The sequence below is a fragment of the Pelobates fuscus genome, chromosome 7, assembly GCF_036172605.1.
Source record: "Pelobates fuscus isolate aPelFus1 chromosome 7, aPelFus1.pri, whole genome shotgun sequence".
Lineage (NCBI taxonomy): Eukaryota > Metazoa > Chordata > Amphibia > Anura > Pelobatidae > Pelobates > Pelobates fuscus.
Genome location: NC_086323.1, coordinates 99,427,963 through 99,454,047, shown reverse-complemented (window position 1 = coordinate 99,454,047; position 26,085 = coordinate 99,427,963). Strand labels below are relative to the sequence as shown.

The window sequence follows — 26,085 nt, the reverse complement described above, 5'->3', positions numbered from 1 at the left end:
TGCCTCAGATTACCAAGGCTCATAGACTTTGATGATTAACAGGTAGTGCCAGGCCAATGAGGTACAAAGTGGCAAGAGAGTTACACTAAGGCTGCTCCCTTTCCAAAATATAATTATGTTCTTGATTTTATTTGTGTACGGCAAGAGATATGGGACAAAGTACATCAAGTGGGAAGAAAAAAATAAATCTTATTTCAAATCTCATTTTAATTCAAAAGCAAATACATTTTAAATCCTCCAAAGTACCCAGAGCACAGTCTCCAGGGTAACAGTGAGAATCACAGCCTTAAACTTTGTAAACAGCCAGAGATTATTTAAGAGTGGCACATTAATTTCCAGGCATAACAAAGGGAAAGATAGATCTGCATTGTAAATTCAAGGAATCCGTGAATCCGTTCAAATCCCCCCCCTTTGGAGTGTGACTTTTAATATGTCAAGGTAGGACACTCTCCGTAGAGAGGCAGGAGATGGCCCGAGGAACTTCTTCTGGGTACAAATTCAACAGCCATAAAATAGCAAGCTGTATGACACTCACACACACAAAAAAAATTAAAAGAAAAAAAATCACAACAACATCATTGAGGAAATATTTAATTAAGCTGCTTGCAAAGGGGATGAAATTCATATCCAAGTCTCCTCTCTCTCTTCATGCTTCCAAATGAGAAGCCTTTAGCTTTACCTACAAACATGTTAATTGGTGTGCTCCTTATGCAAATGTATGCAGTTTGATTTCGGCGGCGGATATTAATTTAAAGATTGTGCAAAGTCGTCACTCTCTGGTGAGTTCGGAAGGTGAGTGAGTAAATGGGGGTAACTGGCTGGCACACCCCTGTAGAGTTTGTGGGGTTATTTTGAGGGTAAAAGAAGAAGAATTTAGGGCAAAGAATGGGAATTCAGAAGACTCTACTATTGTAAACATCATTATAAGTTAATGCCAACATAAAAACAAATGGAAATATATCTATACTTACTGTACTGTTCTTTTCTTAGTAATAACAATGACAACAAGGTAATAATGTTTTATTAAAAGTATGGTGAAGACAAAGGATATATGCTCAAAAGGGGGGTGGGTGAGGGCAAACACTGTGCCCTGTGACAGAACCCCAGCGTTATTTATTTATTTATAAAATATTTTACCAGGAAAGATACATTGAGATTTCTCTCGTTTTCAAGTATGTCCTGGGTTATAAAAGACGATCAACCAACTTAGGTGACAGTAAACTAATTTATGGTAAAATCATGTTGGCATTAAAGGGGAACAACTTGCATTTAATGTGTGATCAACAAGGTTTGATTAAACAATATTTATTTTTTGGAAAAAAACATTTTTTTATTGAGATTCTTTGGAGAATAACAGTAACAGGTAATTATAGAACCGGGCAGGTTCCCCTTGTGAATAATTAAATAATATTTTAATGATTGTTTGTTACAGACCAGAGAAGATTGACAGTACTGTCAAACAGTGCCAAATTGTAAGCTGCTCCTTGCTTATGGTCATGGTCATTATTTATCTCCCTAAAAATTATATACCTTAATGTGGGAAACATGTAGGTATTTGCTGAAAACCTTGCATAAAAATGAGTATGTCTAGCAAGATGTATAGCTAATAATTTATACAGCACTTTACTACTAGGAGAAAACACTTGATGAAATGTTGCCCTCCTTAATGTGCAACCATGTCATTTTTTTTTTCCTTCCATGACAGGCGCACTTAAAACACAGGAAAACAAGGCCACCAGTTTGTTGGGGAAAAAATAAGTGATAATTCCGGCTGTGAAAGGAGCAGCAATGGAGCTCGGAAAGGCTATTAGGAGGAGAGAAAGGGGGCCTTTTACAACCCCCTGGGCCTACAGATATGGATTGTGAATAGCCCTGGTTAAAAGAAAGACAGAATGGCATGTCTATTCTAAATAAGCAATATCAACAAAAGCTTGCACAACAAAAACACCCGTCTGTCTCCCAAAAAAAAAAAAAAAAAAGGTCCGCCTGAAGAACTAGGGAAAGCTTCCATTAGCAAACTCATAATAAAAGAGTCAATCAGTGGGAAGGAAAATGACACAGAACATACAGGTTTGCAAAATAACAGACGTACTAATGCCTGCTCACTCTCACTCAGTGAGCAGAACTTTGTGTTCTTTTCTCTAAGCAACCAACAAATGATGTCCATTAAATCATAAATGGCCACTGTGGTGCAAGAAGACAGCAACTATGTGCTACTAAATGTGCCCACAGGGCTTGTGCCAGGCAGTTTTTTTTTTTATTAAGTAAGGTCATAGAAGATGTGGATGGGTATATCTGATACGCATTCAGCACATTCATACAAACGGAATCAAATCATCATCATTATATGATCAATACTATTTTGCAGCCTTTGAATTCAGCCTTTAGATAGGCAAAGGCATCCTTACAATTACAATTTATTAACGGGTTTATTAAGTAAACAGTGAATGAATGCGAGCTAAAAATCAAGTTGCAACATTTAGGCACAAAAAAAATTCTCTAACTCTGGTATCATCAATGTATGCCTATAATTATTATTGATATAGCGCCATCAGATTCCGTAGCGCTGTACAATGGGTATCTAAATCGAGACCATTCTGTTTAAATTTAACACTTTTGTAGTGGTGCAAAATGGAAAATGGAAGTAGTCACCAATGAAACATCTATGTTGGTTTCCATGTTGATTACCCCATGTCTAGTACTTTAGAACAGAAAACTGATACATTTACCCCACTGTGTATTACTTTGTCTCCTCTCCTTTTGCACTCTACCCAAGAAAGGGAGATAATTATAAAAATAAAAATTGATATTTCCTCGGAGTGGGGGTAAGTAATCAGATATCATCGGTGAGCCTAAAATTGTCCAACCTCGGTAAGATCTACATTAACATTGCAAAGAACTATACTTTACATGATTGGGTCAACATTCTGCATGTGGCAACTGGTTTCCTTTAGAGTAAACGGGGGATATTAATCCAAGAAGCTGATACAATGAAAATATATATGGAACTTACGATTGGTGAACACTGCAGTTGTAGAAAACAAAATCCACATTGGCAAACTTCTTCCCCGTCTCTTTGGATTTCAGGTAAAGTTTTACCACTCGTTTATCACCTGCAAGGTAATAGAATTAACAAATCAAGTAAGAATTGACCTCAGCCAGCAGCAAAACACCTTACATTCAATTACTGTTCCTGGCTGCTTTCATGTACACTATGCAGAAGTATCACTTTACTAATACATTGGATCTATGCATTTTGCTAGTCAAATTGCTTCTCAATATAAATTACAGATCTCAGAAATTACACATTAATCCAGTCAAGACAAAAAACAGGACAAACATTGCAACTGAATAAGAGAAATAAAAACATTGTTTACATTTTCCTTTATTCTTCCGCTTTGCTGAATTCCAGGTAAAGATGGCGGTGCTCAGTTGCAGAAAAATGGTGTGAATTTCTCTATTTTTATTTATTTTTTTTTACACCTCACAAATGCATAAATGTATGTTACATATTGGGATAAGTAAACACTATTTTAAAAATCCTGTAAATTATCAGCTCCCCTTTAAATAACAAACATCACAAAAAAAAACCTGAAAGAGTCGCAATTTTAAGCCGCGTCTACGACAGAAACATCCAGTGTAGAACTCTGAAGACAATAAATGGTAAAAGAACGTGCAATTTTACATTGAAAGGTAGAATCTTAGTGAAAGCTACAAAAGCAGACGCAGTATTTATAAAATGTTATGGCAGCCCCCCCCCATGCTTTCTCTGAGGTGGAAAAGAAACACTGAAATCTTCCAAAAACAGTCTGTTTACACCTACACACACTGTGCTCACTGCTGGCAACAACACAGATGTATGGACAAAAATTAAACAAAACAAGAACAAAAAAAGGATTAATGATGAACCATGTCCACGAAGGAAGGTGGCGTATTCTATTAGAAAAAAAGAAAATAATAATAACAATGGCATGTATAGTGGTAACCGAAGGGCAAGCATACAGAAAAAGGTAAAGATATTAGTGTGGATGTAGATGTTATTAAAGAGTATCTCCATTTTTAGAACTGAAGTGATTGGAATGGTCATCCACAGCTGGGGAAAGTAATCTCAGGTCCTACCACAAATTTAAAAAGATGGAAACTCTTGGTCTAGACCCGAGGTTGCTGGGCAGCTAACAAGTTATTAATCACAACTAAGACCTGCTGTATGATTAAAGTTTTGCTGCGTATATGCAGTAGCCTCCCAATGCTTTCCTATTAGAAAGCATTGGATTGGCCGAGATGATCAATTTTGATGATCTCAGCCAAAGAGGAGGAGCGGAGCCAGCAAGGGATAGGACAGAGGTAGGCTGCTACCAAAATGGTGTTTTTAAAACTGTAGTGTCAGGAGTACATGTCTGTGTTCCTGATACTATAGTGTTGCTTTAATAACATTGGTCGTAAAAAACAAAGATTAAGTTATGGTGTTGGCGGCTATCATAATGTAGGGAAAAAAAGTTGAGAGATGAGAACTTTACATACACTGAAACAAACAGATCAAATAAAGAAAAAATTTTTTTTTAAAAAAATATATATTTTAAAATGTAAATTACTTGACTATACTAGAGATAAGTGAAATTAGACTATACTTCAACAAATTCTAAACATTTACCCTACAATCCCTTAGCAGCAGAATCTCACTCTTTGCTCTCTGTAAATGTGAGCATCACATTTAATCAATGAAACCATTGAGCCACTGGGGCTGAAATATGGTTTTCGGGTTCAGCATATGAAGAGTTAATGAAGAGACCAAGCAGAAGGGGCTGAACCAAGGCTAGCATGTTGGAGAAAGAAAGAAAGAACGAAGAAAAAGAAAATACACAGAAGCTTGTGTCTTCAAACAAAAGCTGGCTCTTTAAAATCAGATTTAAAGGAAAGAGTGTAAGAGCTGAGTAGGCGTTTTCTGACAGACTGGGGTCTTTTGTTGTGCGGCTGAAGCAGCTATTTAAGAAGTTACAATTAAAGCAGCAAACAGCTCGGCCCCGTCTGTCCGTTGGCCGAGAGTCGCTGACGCCTACAGTTCCTAACGCTGTGTCATGTGTAAGAGCTGACCCTTCTCTGACGACTGAACTCCATACTGCGCCATCTAAATCCTCCTACTCAGACTGCCCACCATCTGCACTCCATAATTAACGGACACTTACACAACCATGCAACATTTCTTTTAAGTTAAATCTTATTCCCTCTCCATATATAGAGCCGTGGCAGGTGACTTTAACCCCTTAAGGACACATGACATGTGTGACATGCCATGATTCCCTTTTATTCCAGAAGTTTGGTCCTTAAGGGGTTAAACTCTCCAGTTTATACAGCCAAAAAGGAAATGAAAAGGAAAACAAATAAGTGATATTGCTTCCACCTTAGAGGGACATCGTAGCCTTTATTTAGGAGTGATCTAATAAGAGTGAATTTTAAACTAAACTGCTAAATTCAGTCTAAACCAGCCCAAATTCTTTCAGTTCGGTTTTCAGTTCACGTAAATTCACAGTGAAAATCCCTAAGACATTAGATACTTGAAGATTACCACCATATATCATACCTTCCAACACTGGGAGATATGGAGTCATGTGTGTGGGATGACATGTCTTTAGGGAGCATGCTAGTAGCGCAGGTTGCTTGACTGGCGCTGCTCAAAGGGATGGATTTGCCCAAAAAATGGTGTGGGATCTACCTAGAAAAGGGGGCATGTCAGCCTGCTCCAAAACAACAGAAGGCTGACCATCCGTCATGCGTGCTCTCAGATAGACTGGACACTTGAAACACTACCTGCCGGCAATATTGGCAGCCGTGCACCTTGGGGAATTATCAAGGCAACAGCTGCCAGGCTTGTTCAGCCAGACGCAAAGCCAAAATACTTCAGGAAGGATTGCTGTGTTGAGGGTTGCAAAGATGGTCTCCTTCTGGGGTAGACCTAATGCTGCAGAGAGATTTGGCATCACGGGTCATGTACACCAACTCTTAAACTGAAGATTTTAAAAAACTTCTAGAGCTTTTATGAGCCATGGAAAAAAATGCAGCCATCAAGTTCAGGGTCTATGTACTAAAAGTCAATGTATTTGACAAGTATAACTGTATTAATGTAGGAGGAGCTCTTTGCATGGGCTCAATGCCCTATGTGCACTGACTGCAATGCAAGTTAGTCTAATGGAGAGCTAAGCACACTGAGAACAGTTAGCTAGTGTCCCCAGATGCAGGACACGAGGGTACAAACCAAGGACCAAGCAGCAGGAGAACAAATACAAACCCAGGATTGTTGGAAGGTATGATATATTTCTGTTCGGAGAGGTTGTCCCTCTTTTTTTTGTAAATAGCTTTTTATTTATTTTCAATGCCCAAGTCGTAAGCATATACGACGACGTTTGCCCTCTAATCTGAGGCACAGCTGATTCTTAACAAAGGGGTCTTGGCAAATCATATAGTACTGCTACTGACCATAGCCGCGCGTGATGGGGATGATGTCCTTTGCAGAAGGTGAGCTGCAATAAATCCTCCCATCCTCCAGGTGTCCTTCCATTTCTGTGAAATCCTCAAAGGAGCAGTTCACACCAGCAGACAGGTCGGGGACATTCCAGGCTTGTAAAACCATCTGTGAAAAGACAAGGGGATTGCAAACATGATATCAGAATTACTTTACACTTCTACTAGTAGCCGTTCCTATGTTGTCAATCACATTTTCAGGCACTGATTAACCCAACTGTGCAGGTCTGACACAGCTATGAAAAGGTCACTCCAGACACATAGGCTGCAAGCACGCATCGGATGCAGGGAACACAAGCTTGTCTGTATGATGCCAGATTAATGTTTCACACAAAGTGCAAATATTAAAAACAAACAGGTGGCATGCTGAAAACAATGGGGGGGGGGGGGGACCAGTAAGGCGAATGGACCTTGCAATATGAGCATAGGAGAACATGGCTGATTCTGGATACTCTACTTGGGAGACATTATGTGCAGGACTTCTTATTCCAATATTCAAAAACATTTCGAGGACTAGATTTTAATTCATAATTTAGTAGAAAGAAAAGCAAGGCTATTATAAATTCAGGTTACATAGTATGAAGTCCTTCAGATCCCACAACAGAGCAGTTCTATCATATAGCTAAGGGAGTACTTCTGCAAAGCACCATGTAAGTACATGTTTTAATGTGGTCACGCTGCACTAAGGATGAAATACATGGCGCACTTCAGCCTATACGTGCACGTTCCATCAGGGCTCAGTGTATCGGCAGCCTTTATTGGCCACACTGCTGGGTAGCTGAGAGTGCTTGCACAGTGGGATGACAACCCCTATACAAGGGTATAGGAGGGAAGCTCCACTTACAACACTGGCACAAATGGAAATTCCCCTCTGATAAGTAGGCTATAGACTCTCCAGGCTTGTAGTAGCGATTAACTTTTATGCATGTTTAGTAATATAGGACTTAAAAATGATGTGACTTGGACATGTAATATGTTTGTACATAGATACATAAAGATATAGGCTGAAAGACGCAAGTCCATCAAGTTTACAAATCTCTCTGTGTTACTGATTTTAACCCCTTAAGGACCAAACTTCTGGAATAAAAGGGAATCATGACATGTCACACATGTCATGTGTCCTTAAGGGGTTAAAGTAGATAAAAACTCTGTGAAAACTAAAGGAAAAAAAAAAGAAAAAAAATCCTTCACTCCAAAACGGGAGTCAGATTTCTCCTTTTATCAACAAACTGTTACCCCATATACTAACGATTACCTATACATAGGCAAGTCTAAATGATTACGGTCTTGTCCTTTGTACAGTCTTTATTAATAACCAGGTTTCAGAGAGCTGTTTATACAGGACTTGTATAAATTATATATCAGGTATTTTAGAACTGTTAAAAATTCTGCAAATCAAATGCAGAGAAGATCCAGACAGTTTTGATCACTCACCGGGACTTCTGACATTGTGACGGAGATGTTTTTTGGATAAACAGTTAGCTGAACACATTGACGAAGATCGGAAGTGAAACGGTGAAGTTCATCTGCACGTTCGCACTTATCTTTTCGTGAACACCTAAATAGGAATAAAACTGGAATGAAAAGAAAGCACAAATACGTCGGCAGGAAAAGCGGAAACTAAACTGAAATTGAGGGTAGAAAGAGTTTGTATAACAAAGGGGGCAGGGGGATTTATCAGTGCAAAACAGGAGCTAGTATGGATGCCAAGTGCTCTTAGAAAACTATTAGTTTCCTGGGTAATTGCCCCTTAATAAGCATTTAGCACCAGGAAAAAAACCCACCTGTTTTTGTTGTGATAAATCTCTGCCAAAATTCTAGGAAATAGAACAGGCACAATAGAGCATTTGTAGGTGATATAGAGGGAAAAATATGGAAAAGAAAAGGAAACACTCTGCAAAGGCAAGAATATTGCACAATCAGATAATATTTTGGTACTGCCTAATACACCCTACATGATTAACATGTTAAAACTATATACAACGTTGTGCTGCTCTACATACAGACTAACCTGCTCTTCCCCTCCCATCCAGAGCTCTCTGAAATAACCAAAATCCAGTAAATATGGGTAAAAGGGAACAAATCAATACATTTGGTTAGTAATGAGTTACAGTGCAGACTGAGCTCAGTTATTTGCAGCTACGACTGACAAGGTGACAGGTAACTGTGAATCTCCCCATTTAAAATCTTCTCCCTCAAGCGACTAACTGCACTTCTTGTGCAAGAATTCAATTTCTCAGACTTGATTAAAGGCCAATGCACAGCAACTGGATTATTATTGTTCTCCTACGAATATGTATACAACACATAACTGATGGGAGTTATTGACATGAGTGAATCGTATAGAATAATCACAATTTATCCTCGTACAGGCAAGCCAGTAAAAAATACATGCGTCAACACTGCAAACTATATACTGTACTTCTAATGATGTAATGTTATTGTTTTCCTCCACTGCTATCCTACAAAACATATTCCCTCCCTCCCCCTCCCCCCAAAAAAAACCAGAACACCGGCCATTCTATCAAAGAGTGCTTTAACTTAATTGGTTGTCTGGACAGGGATTTAAAGGTGATAGAGCTCAGAAGAAGGTGAGAATCTTTTCCATCAAAAGTGAAGCTCTCGGCAGGAGCCCTGACAGCTGAGAACGCAGGGTAGCAGAGAGAGGAAGTATTAGTGTGAGAGACTGACAGTTCTCTTGTCCCAAACATCCGAAATGATTCTGCTTTAACACAGCGGCGGTAACACCGGCTCTCAGTAAGACTGGACACTTGAAACACTACCTGCCGGCTATATTGGCAGCCGTGCACCTTGGGGGATTATCAAGGCAACAGCTGCCAGGCTTGTTCAGCCAGACGCAAAGCCAAAATACTTCAGGAAGGATTGCTGTGTTGAGGTTTGCAAAGACTGTCTCCTTCTGGGGTAGACATAATGCTGCAGAGAGATTTGGCATCACTGGTCATGCATGCCAACTCTTAAACTGGAGAGTTTAAAAAAAACTTCTCGAGCTTTTATGAGCTATGGTAAACATGTAGCCATTGAGTTCAGGGTCTATGTACTAAAAGTCAATGTATTTGACAAGTATAACTGGATTAATGTATGGAGGTGTTATACGTAGCCTTTGAAAGTGCCTGTCTCACCAATGGCTGGGTTTATAATGTGCCAGTAAACTTTCCAGCAATCCCTTCATCTAGATTCTAGACATTGCTAATAAATGCATTTTCATGGAGTTTAATAATTCTACACATATATGGAAGGGGGGCTGAAAATAACTGTATAGATTTATGCACTGGGCATACCATGTCCTTTGTTATTCGGGGAAGTGGGGCATGGCATGTTATGCAGGCCATGGAGTAACCTGTTGTCAAACATCTGAATACAACATACCAGGAGTTGCAACACGTTTATTGTCTAAGATTTTTCACACCTACTCCACATTGTAAATTATCTTACCTTAGAGTCCATGTTCGATTTTTCCACGTTAGAAAATCCAGCAACTGGTGCTGGCTAATAGTTACCCTCCACTGTGACATTGGAAGGCTGTTATTTTATTTAGGCCATTCTTATCACTGTTCTTTATATTTGCATATTCTACCAATGATAGCAATGGAACTCTAGTGGAACACTTGCTGGGTTGCAGGTAGCTCTGGAGAGATGAATTCTCCACTAAGTGCTATTCTTAGTAGACGATGGCCATTGTTGTCATTCACAGTAGATCAGAGAGAAAGCTTTGCAAGTGCACCCCAGGATATAGCAGAACTTAGATGAACTCACGTGTTGTGAAGCACACACCAGCCGCAGTGGGGATCCCTTGAACCAAGGCAGGCATCACAGGTCTGATACTGCTCACAACTCTCCACCGGTACACGGGTCACCTGCAAGCACACAGTGATGTTAGTGCGGGTTCACAGTCATTCAACACCCAGGAGAGTGTTAATTGTGCTATCTTAAACACTTACTCATTACAGATTTTAATGAAACAATTTAAGCCAGATGCTTGTTTGCACAGATGATAAACCATTACACAGTTTTAATAAAAAAAGAAAAAAGCACCTCTCACAGATTTTATATCCAGATCTGGGGTATATTGGGGGTATATTAAGTTAATTGGGAAATATGAATAAGTGACATTGGAATTATACATCGTACACCCAAATTATCAGAGCTGGATCAACAGCTGAAAATAAGAATTTTTCCAGTGACCTAAAATTTGCCACATCAATTCTACACAACTCCGGATTTAGTTTAAAAAACAAAACGCATAAACCAAATATGTTGCCCCAAAAAGAGGGTTGATATGTTAAGACTAATTATTATATTAATGCTGAATTTTTGTATTTTAGTTTCTGTATTTAAGTTGAACGTGAGTTTACTTCAATCATTTCCTTTTTAACTTGAGTTTTTCACTTCTTTAATTGCTCGTATTTATTTTTCCTGCTGGCCACTAGAGGTGCCCAAATGTTAGATCTCCCCAGTTATACTGGAACTACAACTCCCATGTTGCTTTGACAGCCTTTAAATGTTCTAAAACATTTGGGAATTTACTTTTCAGTAACCTCTAACTCAAAGGAATAAACAGTAAATAATGCCTACTAAAAGATAACAATCTGCCATTTTTAGCACTGTGTGATCAAACAAATGTCCTGTTAATCAAGTATAGAGCATATTATAGATCGACGTATACTAACTATACACACTATTCAAAACTCAATCACACTGCGCTTCACAACTGTTAAAGAAATATGTTTATTTTCATAACCGTGTACTTAAAGTAAACATCCCAGAGTTGTGGCCCCGGCAGACCTAGAGTGCCTTGGAAATTCTGCTAAGAAATAAAACCATGTGTTTCATGGCTGAGTGCCATATCTTCTGCTATGCTACGTGTGCATTATTTCCTTATGTCACTGGCCCCGTAATCAATGACTGCTGGTTTAAGCAACGTTTCACCCATGAACTCAGATCTGTGCCAGAGTGCATTCCACACCTCGAAGCCCTAAATATTCATATCTAATGTAACAAAGAGGGGCTCATTAAACCCTTAATTCTGCACTGAAGAACAACATGTGCCGAACACTCGCACAGTAACTGCAGTATGAATATCAATTGGGAGAGGCCCGAGAGGAGGAATCTCGCAGCACTGAGCCTATGCTGAGCTGGTTTGGAAACTGCTCTGGCTAAGCAGCGGTATTTAAACAATGTGTCTGCAAGTTCAGTGGCTTACACTCTGACTAGGAAGCTAACTGAGGGGACAACAGAATGCAGGGACATTAAAGGGAAATGCAAACATAAAACAATGTTAAAGATCCATTCTAACCTGAAACAGGCCTTACTATGCACAACATACTGAAACAGTGCTATCACAGAAAGGACAATGTTAAAGAAATCTACAGCCTTTACAATAATCAGCCTGCTGATCTCCCTCCCCGCAGAGGGAGCAAACACGTAGAATGGCAGCAAACACGAACTTTATATAATATAAGGCATAGAAGGATGCAAATACACATAACTCAAAAGTGGGCTGGGACAATATTAAAAAAAAAAACAATACAAGATCAGGAGAATAAAAATGTATGGTTATATTGTGTTACATTATATTCATCCATTCAAACAATGGGCTAAGGTGCCGTTTGTGAACAGCAGTTTGTAGAATATTCCCCCAGCTGTATTTACCCTGCACAAATTAATGTTTAATATATCAACACTACCGGAAATATACGTCTATATACGAATAGTAAAGCATGCATTCCAGGAAATTAACATCATCAAGGGGTTCTGAACACATCATAAGAAATAATAAGACAGACAGACACACACACACACACACACACACACACACAATTTGTTCTCGTGGCTGATTTCCAGAACCCATTGATGGCAATATTTTCCAATTGTTTTCTTCACGGTTATGGATTGTGTATATAAACGCTGTACATATATTTTCTCATTGAGCCACACAGTTGACATAAATTATTAAAATGGGATTACAATCCCTAAAAATCCTTCCAATTGTTCAAAGGAACGAAAAAAAAGGAATGTTCATTTATTTGCTTTTTGTGTAGAAACCAAATCTGCTTAATTCCAGAGTGGTCGACTAATTAATTAGGTTTCCGCAATAATCTCTTTAAACAACTTCTAATACATACCAAATTAAACAAAACACAGGCAATATCTGCACAGCCAACAAGTATAAACAGCTCTAACACACAGCATTATATGCAGTTATCAAAATATTTGTTTTGTGTTACAAATATACATAAACACATTTACGCTCAGTAAGCAATCTATGTTCATACTGGGAGAGAACAACTTCCATTTAGAATTCTGGACATCCTGGACTAATTAGGGTTCCTTTGGACCCTGTTGAATAAATCATGCAGCTCTTTCAAATTGTATGGCCACGAAAGGCCAAAAACCATTGGTTTCATCTCATCCTAAATGTTCTGGGGACTGTGAAGCCACTGAAGTATACAGAGGTCTCAGTCTTGATCGAGAAACTATTATGGAATTATGCTTACATTGAGACATTGAGAATTGACTGGTTTGAAGTATTAGTTTGGAAAAAAGGGTAGGGTCTGGTTTTATGGATATCTACAGTTAACAGTATTTAGGGAAACATTTAAAACACTACATTAAAAAGGTTATGCATAATTCTGATTCTGCCACTGCATGTGGCAACAGGAATGATCTGGCCAGACTACGTTTCTGTTTTGGTCTAGTCTTCTATCGTTAACAATTGCTTCATTTATGTTTTTAAGTATTGTATCTGATCTGTTTTAAGCTTTAACATGGTAAGAAATCAGAGATGCCTTTCTGAATATGACTTTTTAAACATGTTGGCTTTTCACTAGAGTGCATTTGCATATTGCCATATTCTTCGTAACCTCTAAAAATTGAAAAATAAATATATAAAAAAAAAATTGTGGATGAATACCCCAAAGTGGTAGGGGTTTCTACCGGTAGGAACAATTATACCACAGTATAAGTCTCTTATAATCAAGTGTCCTCCCCATTCTCATGCTTGGTCAAACCCGACAGTTAAACATTTTGTCCATGTCTGCATGCTTTCTATAGTGTGTGGATCTAATAAAGTCACCACCTAGTATGTAGATATATGTTTGTCCATTATTCACTATGAGACAGTCATAAATTGACCTTCACTTACAACCTCATCTTGCCCCGTTTATCCTGTAAGTTTTTACTGGATAGTGTATCTAGAGAAGCAATCAAACTTTTCTGATGTAACTGGAATACATTTGGATATTAATAAGCAGCACATCATTCTTTACACCTCTAAAGCATCAGGGGATAGAACGTTTATCACATCCCAATACATGTTTATGTTGCTAAGCAACAGCACCAAATCTAATGCCAAAGATAAAAAGCAAGACTTTCCTCCCAGGGGTACTCACCAATAATGACTGCTGACAGCAGGCAAATCATAAAAGTACAGTACATCTCCACCCCATTTATAGGAGAAAATTGTAGCCTTTATGTCTGTCCATCCCCCCATCTATCACCCCAGAAGGTCACAGGATAAAATACACAGATAAAACAAGTAGAAACTTGTGTACTAAATTCTAGTCTAATCTAGCTTAATAATAAAAAAAAAGTCCAATACATAAGAACATTTACATTTAATAAAAATGTATAAGTATGTTTTACAATTATTGAAAGTACCTTTCTGATGCATTACTTTACTGTTGTAATGCACTACAAACAATATTGGTACATTATTAACGATAATCATCCCTATTGTTAAATGTCCTCTTTTACAATTTCGGTATTGCTCTTCCACTCCTCTCATGTTTATATTGATATCTTCCTCCATCGCTACTTGCAAACCTTAAAGACTTATTATCAATATAGGGATTTGACATGCCAGGGGACATTTTTCCCATATTCAGTTACATCCTGAAGCATTGGTGTTCCAATTTACTAATTCTATTCTACGCATTTCACTAACCACAGATAGACGATAGGGAACGGAAAGAAACTGCATCACTAGAGGGTTTGAAACCAACGGTGCACTAACTAAAATATGCATGTGTATAGCAATTAGGACAAAATCTTTAAATAGACACTATAGTCACCAGAACAACTACAGCTTATCATCTATCTGCTGTATCTGTCTTTTCTTATTGTGTTGTCTTTTTCCCAATTGAATAGCGCTGCAGAATATGTTGCCGCTTAATGAATGCCAATAATTATAATATTGTATTTGTTCTGGTAAGTATACAGTGAGTGCAGAATTATTAGGCAAATGAGTATTTTGACCACATCATCCTCTTTATGCATGTTGTCTTACTCCAAGCTGTATAGGCTCGAAAGCCTACTACCAATTAAGCATATTAGGTGATGTGCATCTCTGTAATGAGAAGGGGTGTGGTGTAATTACATCAACACCCTATATCAGGTGTGCATAATTATTAGGCAACTTCCTTTCCTTTGGCAAAATGGGTCAAAAGAAGGACTTGACAGGCTCAGAAAAGTCAAAAATAGTGAGATATCTTGCAGAGGGATGCAGCATTCTTAAAATTGCAAAGCTTTTGAAGCGTGATCATCGAACAATCAAGCGTTTCATTCAAAATAGTCAACAGGGTCGCAAGAAGCGTGTGGAGAAACCAAGGCGCAAAATAACTGCCCATGAACTGAGAAAAGTCAAGCGTGCAGCTGCCAAGATGCCACTTGCCACCAGTTTGGCCATATTTCAGAGCTGCAACATCACTGGAGTGCCCAAAAGCACAAGGTGTGCATTGCAATACTCAGAGACATGGCCAAGGTAAGAAAGGCTGAAAGACGACCACCACTGAACAAGACACACAAGCTGAAACGTCAAGACTGGGCCAAGAAATATCTCAAGACTGATTTTTCTAAGGTTTTATGGACTGATGAAATGAGAGTGAGTCTTGATGGGCCAGATGGATGGATTGGTAAAGGGCAGAGAGCTCCAGTCCGACTCAGACGCCAGCAAGGTGGAGGTGGAGTACTGGTTTGGGCTGGTATCATCAAAGATGAGCTTGTGGGGCCTTTTTGGGTTGAGGATGGAGTCAAGCTCAACTCCCAGTCATACTGCCAGTTTCTGGAAGACACCTTCTTCAAGCAGTGGTACAGGAAGAAGTCTGCATCCTTCAAGAAAAACATGATTTTCATGCAGGACAATGCTCCATCACACGCGTCCAAGTACTCCACAGCGTGGCTGGCAAGAAAGGGTATAAAAGAAGAAAATCTAATGACATGGCCTCCTTGTTCACCTGATCTGAACCCCATTGAGAACCTGTGGTCCATCATCAAATGTGAGATTTACAAGGAGGGAAAACAGTTCACCTCTCTGAACAGTGTCTGGGAGGCTGTGGTTGCTGCTGCACGCAATGTTGATGGTGAACAGATCAAAACACTGACAGAATCCATGGATGGCAGGCTTTTGAGTGTCCTTGCAAAGAAAGGTGGCTATATTGGTCACTGATTTGTTTTTGTTATGTTTTTGAATGTCAGAAATGTATATTTGTGAATGTTGAGATGTTATATTGGTTTCACTGGTAAAAATAAATAATTGAAATGGGTATATATTTGTTTTTTGTTAAGTTGCCTAATAATTATGCACAGTAATAGTCACCTGCACACACAGATATCCCCCTAAAATAGCTATAACTAAAAACAAACTAAAAACTACTTCCAAAAATATTCAGCTTTGATATTAATGAGTTTTTTGGGTTCATTGAGAACATGGTTGTTGTTCAATAATAAAATTAATCCTCAAAAATACAACTTGCCTAATAATTCTGCACTCCCTGTAAATATTCCCTTCAGGCTTTTAAGAGAAAAGGCAGTGTTTACATTACAGCCTAGGGATACCTCCACTGGCCACTCCTCAGATGGTTACTAGAGGTGCTTCATGGGCCAGAGCTGCACAGTGTGCAGCACTGCCATTCAGTGTCTCCTCCCTCTGCATGGAGACACTGAACTTTCCTCATAGAGATGCATTGATTCAATTAATCTCTATGAGTAGATGCCGATTGGCCAGGGCTGTGTTCAGCTTGTGCTGGCTTTGCCCCCGATCTGCCTCCTGGACAGTCTCAGCCAATCCAAAGCTTTCCAATAGGAAAGCATTATGATTGGGTCAATTCAACACTTCTGATTGTGTCAGCCAAGCAGGGAGATCACAGAACCAGCAGAGCCAGCAGCAGCAGACTGAAGTAAAGATAAGACTATACTATATTTAGGGAGGGTAAAGGGAGCTAGATGGTGTTTTTAAAACTATAGGGTCAGGAATACATGTTTCTGTTTCTGACCCTATAGTATTCCTTTAAATTCTCATATTATGACTGGTGGTTTTAAAATGCACAAAGTGCTAAGGTAGAGATATTCAGCTGCTCCTTCAACTTGGCTCTAATTTTCAATACAATCTCATTTTTATTATACGATAAAAAAAAAAGTAAACTGCATACATTTATGTAAATGTTATCTCCACAATTTCAATAATGTATTTTAAACCCTCCCACCTCAAAACCAAGTACCCCCAAGCTAACAGTGACGGAATTAACTTGGTCGCAGCTCTCCTGGAGGCCCGGCCGCCCTGTGAACACCTGCGACCGCGGTGCTTGCCGACTAAGTAACGTGGTATAACTGCTGGACCACATTGAAGGGGACCATCAGGTGGCACATGCTGTTAGAGTCACATGCTTTTAGGGTCACCGGATGGCAATGCATTACCAGGGGGCCCGGTCAACGCTGCGGCACTTTAACAGCACGACAGGGCCCCCTGAGATGACATCAGAGCTGGGAGGAAGTGACGCCTCCGGTCACTCCTCCTAGCTTACACCGGGGAGCCGCACGGGAGCAAGGAGAGGAGGGTGTCAGAGTGGGAACTCTGACTCTCATAAGCCTGAGCCACCACTGGACCCCAGGGAAAGTCACCATGCACATAAAAGGTAGGAAACAGGACGGTGACTAAAACATTTTGTATGAGTGTCTGTATATATGCGTGTCTGTATCTGTCTGTGTCAATGCGCGTGGCTGTCTGTCTGTATGTGTTTCTGTATGTGTGTGTGCCTGTATATATGATATATATGTTTGTGTGTCTCTGTATATGTGTGAGTGTCTGCATAGGAGATGTATAGGAGAGCAAGGGTAGACGTATGGGGGGGAGAATTTTCGCACCGGGGCGCCTTGGTTTCTAGTTACGCCTCTGCAAGCTAATCTTTTGAATTCCAAACAATGCAAAACATTTAAACATTGTTTAAATGCGGTCATACAATCAATCCAAGACTCCAATCCACGCTCAGAGCGGATGTCCAATAGCCAGAAGGCCGCTGGTGTTGAGAGAAGAAAAAAAAAGTGAGAATAATAAAAAACGAGATGTATCTGTCTGGCTAAATTAAACTGATTTGTTAATGCAGGAGGACTGGAATGGAGAACACGTTTAGGAGTTAAATAACTGAGCAAAAATGCAAAATGCTCTCTGAAACCAGTTTATGGAGCTAGAAATTGAACTCATTCGGCAGCTGAAAGAACAAGAGTAAGTAGATGGTTCATTGAAGCTCTGCTCCCCACTCCGCTGCGTGATCAGGAACACACGCTGATTACATTAGCATGGAGACTGGCAGAGCTCTGACGAGACGCAATGTTTAAGGTGCAGTATCTCTTAGGGTGTTTCTTTCGGAATCTGAGAACACTGTTTTTATTACTCCACACACGATGGTAGAAGAGAAACCACAAAAAAAAAAAAAAAGAAAATGACATGCAGCTTTAGGATACTTTGCATTGCTCATAAACACAGTATATACCGGTACATAAATATGACTACAACAAGGTTAAGATTTTTTAAATTAAAACCATACAGACAAATGGTGTTTAGAAGTCAATTACATTTTTTATTCAATGTCATTTACATTGGAAAATATTTATTTTGCCCTTTGCCAAGAAAGCCGGCAGTATGGAATTTATACCGCGTAGGGCAGTGATAATTTCCACTGAGACCCTAGTCAACTTCCTTATCTTAATGGGATATGGAAAATAAAATATTATCAATAGTCCACTGTATGTGGGTTTTTCAATATACAACGCTTTTCATATACAGATGTCCATTTAGAACCGTTTACATATTATAAAAGTTATACAGTTGTCCTCATGGGGAAAATAAACTGAACGGACAAGTGCCAATTGGTGAAGGGGGACAGGTAATGCATTGAGGCGGTGTTCATATTCACCATGCACAAATGTACACACACACACACACACAATGAAAAATGTTATTCTGCCTAACCATTGTTTTCAGAAACTTAAATTTAGTTTAGGACCTTATTATCCATGGAAAGATATTCAGATGAACCAAAAAGGGGATGAAAATATGGCAATAGGTGGCAATAGGTGGCAATAGGTGTACGGCCAAATATATACATATTGAAGATATTTATGTGGTTCACAGATAGGAGGGGTGAGGAGGGGAGAGCAGTTTTATATTTTATTATACATTATTTTACTGCTCTGAATACCAAATCAAGCGAGCATGTTCGGCCATAGTGCTAGCCGTTTGTTCCCTTATACGTCCATATGCTGCTTCAGAGATACAGAATTTGCTAGTTCAGTGGGTTGCCCTAAGATTGGACAGAATGAAATTTGTCTGAAGCATAATACACACACACATATTTATACATACAAAACTAACTTTCCTTTTAAAGCTGGTATGAATCAATGTATCCTGTGATAACACTCCACTCACGCTCCAATAAAGACACCTGTGACAATGAACAGGGAAACATCACAAACCAGCTCCTTTCACAGTGTTTTCCTGAGGCTCGTGTTTCCCCACATCCCAAGGAATAAAGGTTTTGAGCACCAGATGCTTCCATCGAATTCACTACACTCAATGGCATTTCTGAAATATATTAATATTTGCCTGCAGGCCAGCAGGTAATTAAATTCCGCACAGTATTGCTTATGATTTGTCTTTAACTTTTGTGGCTGAAATTACTGATGCTGGAGGCTACTTTATGAATTAAAGACATGTAAAAGCTCAACAAGCTCTAACACAGGGAGCCTGCAACATACTGCATGGAGGATTGTCTGCCTGTCTCAATACCACCTCCAACAAACTGCTCTCAAATTAAAGAAAACAGTTTTTAAATGATGCCATCCTCAAGAATAATAACGTATTTAGAGGGATGAAAGTCTGTGTTGACAAGGCCTGAAATCAGGCATAAAGCTATGAGGTTTGCCAATAACCTACAGATGGCAAATAAGCTACGTTACCTCTATGACTAGGGATATACCGTAACACTTTCTTTGTCATTCCAGACCAAAGGCACATAGGGAAAGCAACCATTGCAAGATAAGGAGGAGCAACCAACATCTACCTGATGTTGAAATACAACTCCTAGCCACCAACAAGATATCTAACTCCTGCTGAAATACAACTCCTATTATGCTCTGCCAACAATAGCATTTTGTTCAACTAAAAGGAAGTTGCTAGTTTTTATTTAGAAGATTGTAAACTCATGAGATACAGATTGTATGTACCATAGTAAAAGGCATATTCGTCAACATAACAATGAAGGATGATGGTACGAAAAGACGAAGAACAGATTACCAGAGCATTAGAAGGACTATTTAACGAAGCATGAGGTACACAGATATGGAGCGCGCAGCTGGAGTCTCAACCTTACTAGATACAGCAACTTTAATGCATCAGCGGTCCACAAACTGGGCTAGATCATCTATCATGTGAAGGACACCTTCCATGCCACCTGTCCCATAGCGTAGGACATCACCTGAACATCGTGTCGCCAGCCTGAGGACAAACAGGAGCAGAAAGTGAAGCTCACATGAAACTGGCCTAATAAAAACGGCCTGATTCAACCACCAGGGACATATTTCAAGGACGGAAAAGAAAGGACAGTATGGTCCATTTAATTTAATTGTATATTTCCAAGAGGTGCGGGACTCACTGTGAGGCTGTCAGATCAGGCCAGATTTGAAAGACAACTAAATACTCCGTACACACAGAGTATGGTTAACAGGAGAAAGAAATTAAATGGGGTGATAAACGGTAAATTGGAATTAAGTCTGCATTCCCAAGTGGGATCCGGAAAAATTATTTCTTTTGTTCCAAGAGCCTGTGGCCATAAACATTCGTGTGAAGATCAAACTTGAGAAACCATGCTTTTCAATTTGATCATTCTTGGTTTATGCAAGACTGTTGCCAACGTAAAGCAATAAAGAGCATGACAATTTCTATGAATTTACAATCACCCCACCTCCTCTTCACACATTTAAGTTGTTTTTGTTTTTTCCTAGCACAGCCAAGGTTATTCACTAAACTCTAAATTGTGGCAAATTAAATAGCAAATTGCAATATTAAGGCTAAAATAGCCAATTTGGAGAAATTCTCAGACTCTGCAATAGTCAAATCTTGACTGTTTTTGCCTAGAAGGAACATAATTATAATGCACTATTTACATTTATCCCCAAACTCATGTTTGTCAGATAATCTACTCCCCCCAGCCCCCCAAAAAAGCTTTTGATTTAATTTCCCTAATTATATCTATTATATATTTGTGTATACAAATATACACACAAATATATATACCGGCTAATAAAGAGAGAAATGCAAAGTTTATGGCTGTTGTGCTAGAACAGTCTAAAAAGGCATCCCCATCTTAATCCGACAGGTTTGGGCACCTTCCAAACTGCTCTCGGAGGGAGATAAGAAATTTAAGTGAAGTTAGCGAGATTAAAATCGATGAGCTGGCTGGCAGCTTTCCTTAAGTAACAACAAAAAAAATTCTTTAGAGTTTCCCATCCGTTTCGTTTTTCTCCATTTTTAACAGAAGATTACAAATCATTCAAGGATGCAATCGATCGTTTCACCATTTATAATCCCAGTTGCAATTTTGGCTAATAAAGGATGAACACGAGGGGGAACAGTGGTCTGTCCCTGTTAGACAGGGTCTCTGTAAGAGGTATCTGGATCTCAATTCCTCCAGCAATGACTGCAAAGCAAGGAGTATAATGACTAAAATGACAATAGGTGGGATAGGGATGTGGACAAGGACAAGTGAAGGCAGTGTTAATAGTAAACTTGACAATAATAAATGTAAAGTCACCTAGACATAAAAAGATATATCTATCTATCTTTCTATATTTATATCTCTCTCTATATATATATATATATATAGAGAGAGAGAGAGAGAGAGAGAGAGAGTGAGTGTTTTGTTGGGGTTTTTTTTTTTTTTTTTTAACTTTTTAATGCATTTGTAGACGGGGTGCCCAACTCTAGAGTTATCTCTCCTGCATAAACATAGGTGGGACCCAATCTTAGGCACAGGTTTATTGATATCCACTGTTATCCACTATTTACACTGTACATGTTACTCATTTTAGATTTCACAATCCCTCCTGCTTAAAAATTGCTGAGCGAATCCATTCCGAGCTTGGATTGGATGCCCAAGATTCAACAAAAAGTACACCAGTTCCGGGTTCGGTTTTCTAGATACCTTTATTTAAACACAGATGGATGAACCAGTTTCCACTTCGGATTTCTGAATACCTATGATTGATGGATGAATTTAATGCATGCCTACACAACATTTAATTATGCAAAAAACAACACAAAAAAAACACTCTAATAGGTAGATAGACTTAATTTTGCAGCACAACTGATTTATATCAAGGTCTGCATTGTCTTGCTGGCTACTCTGGAAGAGTTAGGGTTAATTAAATTACACTCCTTTACAAGAAGCATTTAATTTAAAGGTGCTTAACGCACAGGACTGCAACATTCTATCTCATGCTCGGAGTGGACGGTAGGCGTACTGGGAGCGAGGTAAAGAAATCTGTATGGCCGGATCGATAGCTTTTCTAACAGGCAATCCTATTTTCTTATTCCACTGGGAATTCTAGAAGATGAAAGCATATCTTGTATCCACAACCTTCCCCCAGCAACTGTACTCCATGCCGCTAGAGCCCCAGAGAGTAGCAGCCAGTATGGGAGGGTTACAGGCATTTTATTAATTGCTCCTCTACATTTGATTAAAATCCTTCATGGTCCTTCAAACTCACTTACAACTGTGCATTTAATTACATTCTCTGCTGCACTGATAACTGTAACCCCGATCAAATATAGTCGCTTTATTAACAAAAGGGGCAACACCACAAAAAGGAAAAGGTAAGAGCTGAGCTTGAGCAGAATCCAGACACAAAGAAAAGGGCCTCAGAAAAGCCATCCAATAACTACAAGGATCATGAAATGTAAGCACTTCATTATTAGTCTGAGGTTCATATAGGTAAAACTTAGGGAAGAGAGCAGGGCCAGAGATCTCCATCCCCCCTGTTTGACTATGTTGGTCTCCATATTGCAATTCCTTTACCATTTTCCACAATACTGGATTTAGTGAATACACAGAATTTAATGAATTGATAACATCATTTTTATATTTAGGAGGAAAAAAAAAAGCCAACATGTTAAATTTGAATTAGTCCAAATTAGCCATTTTCGTCTAAATTTTACAATTCAGTTGTCAATTAACTGCAATCCACTATTTTCCAAACTTCATCCTTAGTAAGTTTTAACCCTTTCTTTATTTTTACTGTAACAATAATGTTGTGCTTAAAAAGCATGTTCTACAACTCTCTGACATGCACTTTTCTAGCGAGTGTTCAGTGGAAAACCCAGATTTTCTATAATGAAAAATCAAAGTTTGATTGTAATATTGTATTAGTGCGGAGCACTTTAAGGGCAACATGTACACCCATGTATACACAGATTTATGTTCACTTTACATGTAGCACTGTAAGTGACACTTCAATGAGTGGTTAGTGTCAAACAGTGTCACTTTAAAAAAAAAAAATGGTTGTGTGTCTAATTGGGGCAGTTGAAGCAAATTGTGGGGGTCAGGAACACCAGGAAATATGTTTTAAAAACACTATGCAAACCCCCTGTCCCAACTGGTCGCATAAATATAGTACTCTCTTATCTTTATTCCAGTCTGCTGGTTTTGGCTCTGCCCCTGATCTGCCTCCTTGGCTGACATCATCAGAAGTGACGATCTCAGCCTACCACAATGAGTTGAACATACTCAAGAAAATACGTGACAGATCACATTGTCTTACCAGACATTCCATACACTTATTTCATATGGGCAGGAGTACAAAATGATCACAAGATTCATTGCCAATAGCTAAAGATGAATGTAAAGTGATGCAAAGGAAGGAGAACATCTAGTAGGTATCTCTCTCCCAACCCTTGCTCCTATGGTTCCACCATGTACGAAGACATGTCACATGGTGGTCTTTTAAAAAAACACAAAGACGTCTCCAATAACAATGCCATTTTTCCCCCTTTAAGAGAGACCCCAAAAGAAATCCCCAGTTGCTGTATACAGTGGTAAAGCAAGTGCTCTAAGAGCTAGAGGTCTACCTTTTGGCCATCCTTGCACAACTGTATTTTAGGAGGCTCGAACACTAAAATATACTCCCAATAAAAACATTTAAAGAAAACAAAACCCCTAAAAACATTGTGCATAAATTGCATCACCCACATACTGCCACAATAAACAGCATTTGAAAAACTTGCTTTTTTGTGAGAATTCCTAAAATACATTTCCAGGTTTTACAAATGGGAGAGGGAGTTCATGAGAGGTTATGAAAGCCAACTACAAAACCATTATATATTTTATAACTTGGATTTAGGGAGGGTGTGAAGGATTCTAGCAGGAGAGAAGCTGAGTGAGATTGCTGTCACATTTAAGAAGAGAATAAAGGCATTGAAATCTGCAAGACTCTGATCCCTCAATCCATCAGGTTCCACTGAGACAGGAACGGAGTAAGAACTGTCACCCATTGAAAGACTCCCCTTGAAGCTTGCATTCTAGGATTGCAAAGAGAATCAAAAAGATCCTCTGAATGAATGCATCTTGCATGATGCCTCATTTTCATTTCACCATCCAACTTCCACCCACATCAGGTATCGAGACATCCACTCAAGCTGCTGTGCTTTCACATCTTAATGATGACGCCTGTCCTGATATAAACCAGTCCTCTTGCTTACTTACTAAAATATATAAAGCATATGTATATAGATATTTTTGTTGTTGCTGGTTTTGCCAGACACAGCCATTTCATCAGGAAGGTATCCGTTGACCGCTTTAATCACCACCTGAGCCTTCCTCAACTGAAGGAGGACAGCATGACAGAAGTAAAACTCTGCAACTTTGTGAATACACAACGAATTGTGGGAGAAAGGTGGTATGATCAAGTCATTCGGGGCAAATTTATACAAGTGAAGTGTCACTTGTAGAATCCGGAAACTTTGTTTTAAAGGGTAAATCGACTAAGCGCTTGCATAATGGTTGGTATTTTCTGTACTTAAAAACAATTTGTTTCGGCGGAACTTCCGGTCGGACGGAGCGGTCGCATGTTGTAAGTGCTCCGTGATCGGAACGGCCTGTTAAGCGGCAAAACACCGGCAAAAGAGCCCGAAACGACCTGCAAAGGTACCCAACGGCAGGACACCCGGCAGCACACAGGATGGCACCCCCGAAATCACAGAGGGCCTCGGATTTCTTCCGACAGGGTAAAGGCGGCAAACAACGCATGGAGCAAGATGGCGGCGGCTCCCACTCACCATCTCATACCTCAGAGGCAGGATCAGACACAGACTCGAGGCCAGCAACCGCTGAGGGCCTCTCTGTGTCGGAAAAACGCCTGGCGTCCATGCTGCAAGACTTGCGCACCTCTATGAAAGCTGACTTCCAAGCTGCAGTCTCTGACATGAGAAAAGACATCCATGAAGTGGGGTCGCGAGTCAATGCACTGGAAGAAAAAACGGACGAGCTCTGCCATGCAAATGATTCCATTGTGGAGAAAATACAAAAAATGGAAGCCGACAACAAGCGCCTTATGGAAAAACTGGCAGATCTGGAGGACCGCTCCCACCGCAACAATATCCGCGTGCGGGGGGTGCCTGAGACAGTAACACAAGAGGAGTTGCCAGCTTACCTCCAGCGACTTTTCCAGGCAATCCAGCCAAACCTAGAACCGGCGGACCTCCGCCTAGATCGGGCACATCGAGTGCCAAAACCTCAAAACCTTGCACACGACGTCCCAAGGGACATAGTGACAAGACTGCATTACTATAGTGCCAAAGAAGCTGTGCTGGTGGCACAAAGGAAGGCCTCAGCGATGCCGGCCACCTACGAAGGAATCTCACTTTTCGCTGACCTCTCACCGATGACAATGGCCAGGAGACGGGACTTTGTGAACGTCACGAAATGTCTGAGAAACAACAAAATACCCTACAGGTGGGGATTCCCCACTAAACTCCTCGTCTGGCGGAACGGCTCCCTAACGAAGATTGAAGATCCGACTCTGGGAATGGACAAGCTCAAGATATGGGGCCTGTTTCCGGACCATAAAATGACCACTGCACAAGTCTCCCCACGGAAGGTGCCGGCGGACTGGACCAAGGCCTAAGAGATTATACAGCTACCAGAACGGCGATGCCGGATCCAGCCTGTTTCCTACTTTTTCTCACACTCCAAGGGACTCCCTATGATGGTTATCCCCATTCGGGAC

The 26,085-nt window shown here is 39.7% G+C and overlaps 1 protein-coding gene across 4 annotated transcripts in view; it reads right to left on the bottom strand.

Annotated features, from left to right (window-relative positions):
* Positions 1 to 26,085, bottom strand: part of PLXNA1 (plexin A1) — a 257,688-nt gene that overhangs the window by 88,355 nt on the left and 143,248 nt on the right. For all 4 annotated transcript variants that reach the window (XM_063426252.1, XM_063426255.1, XM_063426254.1 and 1 more), the window contains exons 5-8: positions 10,291 to 10,391; positions 7,951 to 8,074; positions 6,472 to 6,625; positions 3,014 to 3,113 (exon numbers count right to left, since the gene is read on the bottom strand). In XM_063426252.1, the coding sequence (XP_063282322.1) occupies positions 3,014 to 3,113; positions 6,472 to 6,625; positions 7,951 to 8,074; positions 10,291 to 10,391 (479 nt within the window). The remainder of the gene's footprint in view (positions 1 to 3,013; positions 3,114 to 6,471; positions 6,626 to 7,950; positions 8,075 to 10,290; positions 10,392 to 26,085) is intronic.